Source organism: Dendrobium catenatum, unplaced genomic scaffold (assembly GCF_001605985.2).
Source record: "Dendrobium catenatum unplaced genomic scaffold, ASM160598v2 fragScaff_scaffold_38, whole genome shotgun sequence".
Lineage (NCBI taxonomy): Eukaryota > Viridiplantae > Streptophyta > Magnoliopsida > Asparagales > Orchidaceae > Dendrobium > Dendrobium catenatum.
In genome coordinates this window covers 148,958-153,360 of record NW_021318500.1, presented here as the reverse complement: position 1 = coordinate 153,360, position 4,403 = coordinate 148,958, and the positions used below count along the sequence as shown (strand labels likewise).

Sequence of the window (4,403 nt, the reverse complement as noted above, 5' to 3'; positions counted from 1 at the left end):
TCTCCTTCCCGAGCACTAAGACTGAATCTCATGGATCCCAGGCCTTATGCTCCCTTTGTGGCCTCACGGCACAGAACTAATGTGCTTATAGCACAGAACAAATTCATGCGATCCGGGAACAGACTGATTTCAGAAATATTCAGATTTGAGGTCTATTCAGATTTCCCAGACACTACTGAATCTCATAGATTCAGACCCCCTTAATAGTTCCTTTTTACACCATCAGATAGCATTCAATTTCAGAAGAAATCCGGGCAAATTCCGAAATAGACAAAAATCGGGCAAGCAAACTGCGCAGTAGAAGAATTTACAAAAATTTCCTGCAAAGAAAATTTACCAAATTCGCACAGAACTATAGATATCACATTCCAGAACTTTTATTCTTTACTTGCACAGAGAATTTTATCAATGCTCACAGAAAAGATGTAGTCTACGATAAAACTCCGCCGATCAAAAATCTCCGGACAAAAATCTTGTGACAATAACAATAATGGACATATCTCGCACCGTCAACAAATAACGGAAAGTTTAGCGGTAAAAATGAAGCAATCAAAAGATACGGTCAAAACGTAAGGAAACGAAATGCCGACAGGAATAATACCGCCAAACTCGACGTGTTCTGAAAATTAGAGAAGGCGAATGTGCCTTACCTTGCGCTACAGAATATTCTGAACAGTCACTTCGGACGAAAACGCACGGCCGGCCGAAAATCAAACTTTTCTCCAAAAGTCCTCGAGTTTCATCTCTCCCAAGAATATTCTTTATTTTAATTTTGATTTTCTCTCTTCTTTCAAAATACTGGATAATCAGCTTTATTATTCTTAGATCGGCCCGTGCGATCGCCAGATGATCCCAGGACGATCAGACAAAATGATCTTCCGACGTCGGGGGGGGTTACCTGGCAGATTCCCAGAGACTATTGCTCAGGCCGATATTTTCTACTAGTGACGAATGGGCTGGCCGTATCCATAATCGGCCTGGACGATAGTACAGAAATCACACTGGAGCAAAACTGGGCAATTATCTGGAGCAGATTTACAACTGATCGTTCCCAGGACGTATCTCAGATCGTCCTGGACGATCCTGGAGCAGATTTTTGATATTACAGATTGTGCCTAAGTTGAGCTCCGGGATTCTTCAAACCTCAGAGCTCTCTTAAGTATCTAACACTAGGGGTCGAGCTCGGCTCATTTATGGGCTCGCAAGCCGAGCTTATCGAGCTCATGAGTCGAGCTTGAGCTCGTTTAGTAAACGAGCACGAGGAGTCTTGGCTCGTGAGCTCGCGAGGCAGCTCGAATAATTATTAATATTATTAAAATAATTTTATTTTATTTATTAAATTTAAATATTTGAAAAATAATAATAATAAATGTTTAAAATATTTAAAAATCTCGTAGAAGCTCGCGAGCCAGCTCGAGCTCATTTGAGTTCGACTCGAGTTCGAGCTCTATTTTTGAGTTGACTCGAGTTCGATATTTGACAGTTGAGCTCGACTCGAACTCCCTCTGATTCGAACTCGACTCGACTCGTTTGCACCCCAATTTAACACTAGCTAGGTCTAAGTTTCCAAAAGTCTAACCACTTTCAGATGAGAAGAGATGATCTATTTATAGATTTGGAAAGTGACATGTTATTTAAAATATTGAGAAGATTCAAAGCAAATTTGGAGTGCTCTATCAAATCACTCATATTAATTCCCTCAATCATTGAGGATTTATTTTAGTATTTAAGTGTTGTAATGATGTCAAAATTAAGAGATCTTAGATTTATTGGATTCGTCTCATCGAGCTGCTCCATTTGGAGCTTTCAAATAAGCTTTAAGCTCTTGATTTGAGTCCATTTGTGCTCGGATTGAACCGATTTTTGTGTAATTGGATTCATCTCACTAAGACGTTCAATTTGATTATAAGTTTGTTGAAATTGGAGTTTGAATGATCCCGAATTTAATATTAAAAGATGCCAATAAGCTTCAAAATTTGTATTTGTTTAAGGCAATTTTTAGTGGCTTTTTAGTGACGTGTCAGTATTAAAATATCCTCACATAAATTATATCAAGATGATATCATTAAATTTACATAAAAAAAATTATACTATACTAATTTAAAAATATATCTAAATTTCAAACCCATAAAAATAAAATTTATATCAAAATATCTTTAAATCTCCTTATAACTTTAATCTTTAGCCCTACTAACATTCTACCATCTTTTGTAATATTATTTGAAAAAAGAGAAAATTAGATTAGACATCCAAATTAAAATTTTAAAATTATTGAATTTACTTCAAAATAAATGCAATACATAACATTAAGAAATCAATAAAAAGAATTGCTAAAATATATTATAAGCCTCAATATTTCTCAAGTAATTAGGGTTTAATTAAATAATTAGTAAAAAACTAATACCCCATTAAAAATTTAATGCATACTATCTTATAGAGATATTTATACTCCAAGAAACCCATTAACAAATAATAACAATATAATAAATATTAATTAGCATTGAACTACAAGGACTAGAAAGCTATTATCAACTACTAAGTTTTATTATTCCCTTAGCACTTAGTAATGAGACTACTTTGTAAGATTATCATCATATAGATTAAAATTTCTTTTTGGAACAACTTTATTATTATTTCATGAAACAATTTCTCATACAAAATTTTCTTGAATTTAAAATTTTTTTATTTAGAAACTACTTTGTAAAACAATAAAAAAGCTCTCAAATGAAACCTAAAAGATCAAATCATTATCATAAACCCTATCATAATTAACTATTAACACCCACAAATTAATAAACAACTATTCTAAGAACTATTAAAAAGATAACTATTTTTTAGATTGATAGACAAAACTCTCACATACATAAAACTCAAATTCAAAATTTATTAGTTGGTAGACAAAATTCTCAACCAACAAACCCACAAAAACTATGTATTAAGAAGATCATTACAATGCCAACAACATAACAAAGTGATATTATAATAATATAAACCTATTTGAGACCCTAAAAAAACTCCTTAATTTAGAAACAATCAGATTGAAAAGTCTACTTGTTTGACTTTGGCAAGCTTTCATCAGTACAATAATATCACCAAATCATCAGTTTCAGACATTCTTCATGCACAAATATAAAAAAGTACAAAAGAACCCATTAAAAAAAAGTTAAACTTGAGAATTATTTCAAAATTACACGTTCATAATTTTCTCATTCTGCCAAATTAGGAAGAAAAATCACTTCTCATAAAGCAACATACTTCCACTGATAATGAATAATCACTGACCTGGTTACACTGGAACTGTAAGTTTAGAAAATATAGATCAATGTCAACCACACAAATAACCCAGATCCTTCCCAAATAGAAAGAAAACAGAATAAAAATGTGATTTTGGGAAACAAAAAGACTTCAGATTCCAGATTCCAGATTCTGGTTAGAAGTAGTGGAAAGATTAAGCTATAATAGTTAACTAGGCGTAGATAAATCCAGAAGAAATAGCCATAAGAAGAATGGCTGCTTCCTCTTCTTCTCCCAATCTTCGGTTTTTTTGGTTCCGGACAAGGCTTCCAGGCTTCCAGATAATTTCTCTACCAAAGCCCATCATTCTCATCTTCAATGAACTCATCTTCTTGCTACTGCTGTTGTTTCTCGTATCTTCACTCCTCTCTTTCGTACTTCCAATGGCCGCTCTCCTCTTCTTTCTGTACCTAATGCCGCATGCATTGCAGAGAGACTGATGAACATAGAGGACATGATTTCAATATTAGATTACAAATAATATATCAGAAAAAAAAACCTTAATCAGATCGAGGATAAATGCAAAAAGAAAAAAAAAAAAACCTTTGGACCGGAAGGGCCGCCTCTCCATAGAGGAGTCTTCGTCGTCCCGCAGTCGGTACAGCTCTTTGATCCATCGAAAATCGACACTTCGCAGTCTCTGTTGCTCGTATCCGCGCTCGGATCCGTAGATCCAGTTGCCTGTGAGAAGATCAGCTGATTGATTTAACCAGATCGGCTATTGTTGAGAGACAAGCGGCAGCAGAATCGGAGAGGAGTGGAGATCGGAGATCGGAGATCAGAATAGGGGAACTTACCTTCTCACCAGAAAGATCCATCTTTTACTAGATCTACTAATTCGAGCCCTAATGGCGATCTCAATATACCCCTCTTCTGGATAACACCACGCGCAGAGACCTGTATTAAGCTTGCAGAAGAGAGATGAGATATCTGAACTAAATCCGAAGAAATCAACCGACTAATCTGAACACAGAGCGAGTGAACGAGAGAATGAAAGAGCTGAGTGAGAGAGTAGATCTATGGAGGAAGAACGAAGGAAAAATCTGGAGGGAAAACAAGCGAGAAGGGAGGGAAGAAAAAAGGGCTACAAATTATTAGTTTTATATTAA

The 4,403-nt window shown here is 35.0% G+C and overlaps 1 protein-coding gene across 1 annotated transcript; it reads right to left on the bottom strand.

Moving 5' to 3' along the window:
- Window positions 1-3,187: 3,187 nt before the first annotated feature.
- Window positions 3,188-4,403, bottom strand: LOC110105674 (GATA transcription factor 15). Its single transcript, XM_020835272.2, has 3 exons — window positions 4,092-4,403; window positions 3,838-3,975; window positions 3,188-3,730 (listed from the first exon to the last, which is right to left on the bottom strand). Exons 1-3 carry the CDS (start codon window positions 4,110-4,112, stop codon window positions 3,467-3,469), a joined length of 423 nt encoding a protein of 140 aa, XP_020690931.1. The 5' UTR covers window positions 4,113-4,403; the 3' UTR covers window positions 3,188-3,466.

What these genes read in the sequence shown, in the direction of transcription:
- LOC110105674 (XM_020835272.2), bottom strand. Translation starts at nt 4,112, where the DNA reads ATGGATCTTTCTGGTGAGAAG. An exon ending in TGGATCTTTCTGGTGAGAAG is followed by an intron (nt 3,976 to 4,091) that starts GTAAGTTCCCCT and finishes ATCTTCTCACAG; the next exon opens with GCAACTGGATCTACGGATCC. An exon ending in GCGGCCCTTCCGGTCCAAAG is followed by an intron (nt 3,731 to 3,837) that starts GTTTTTTTTTTT and finishes TATGTTCATCAG; the next exon opens with TCTCTCTGCAATGCATGCGG.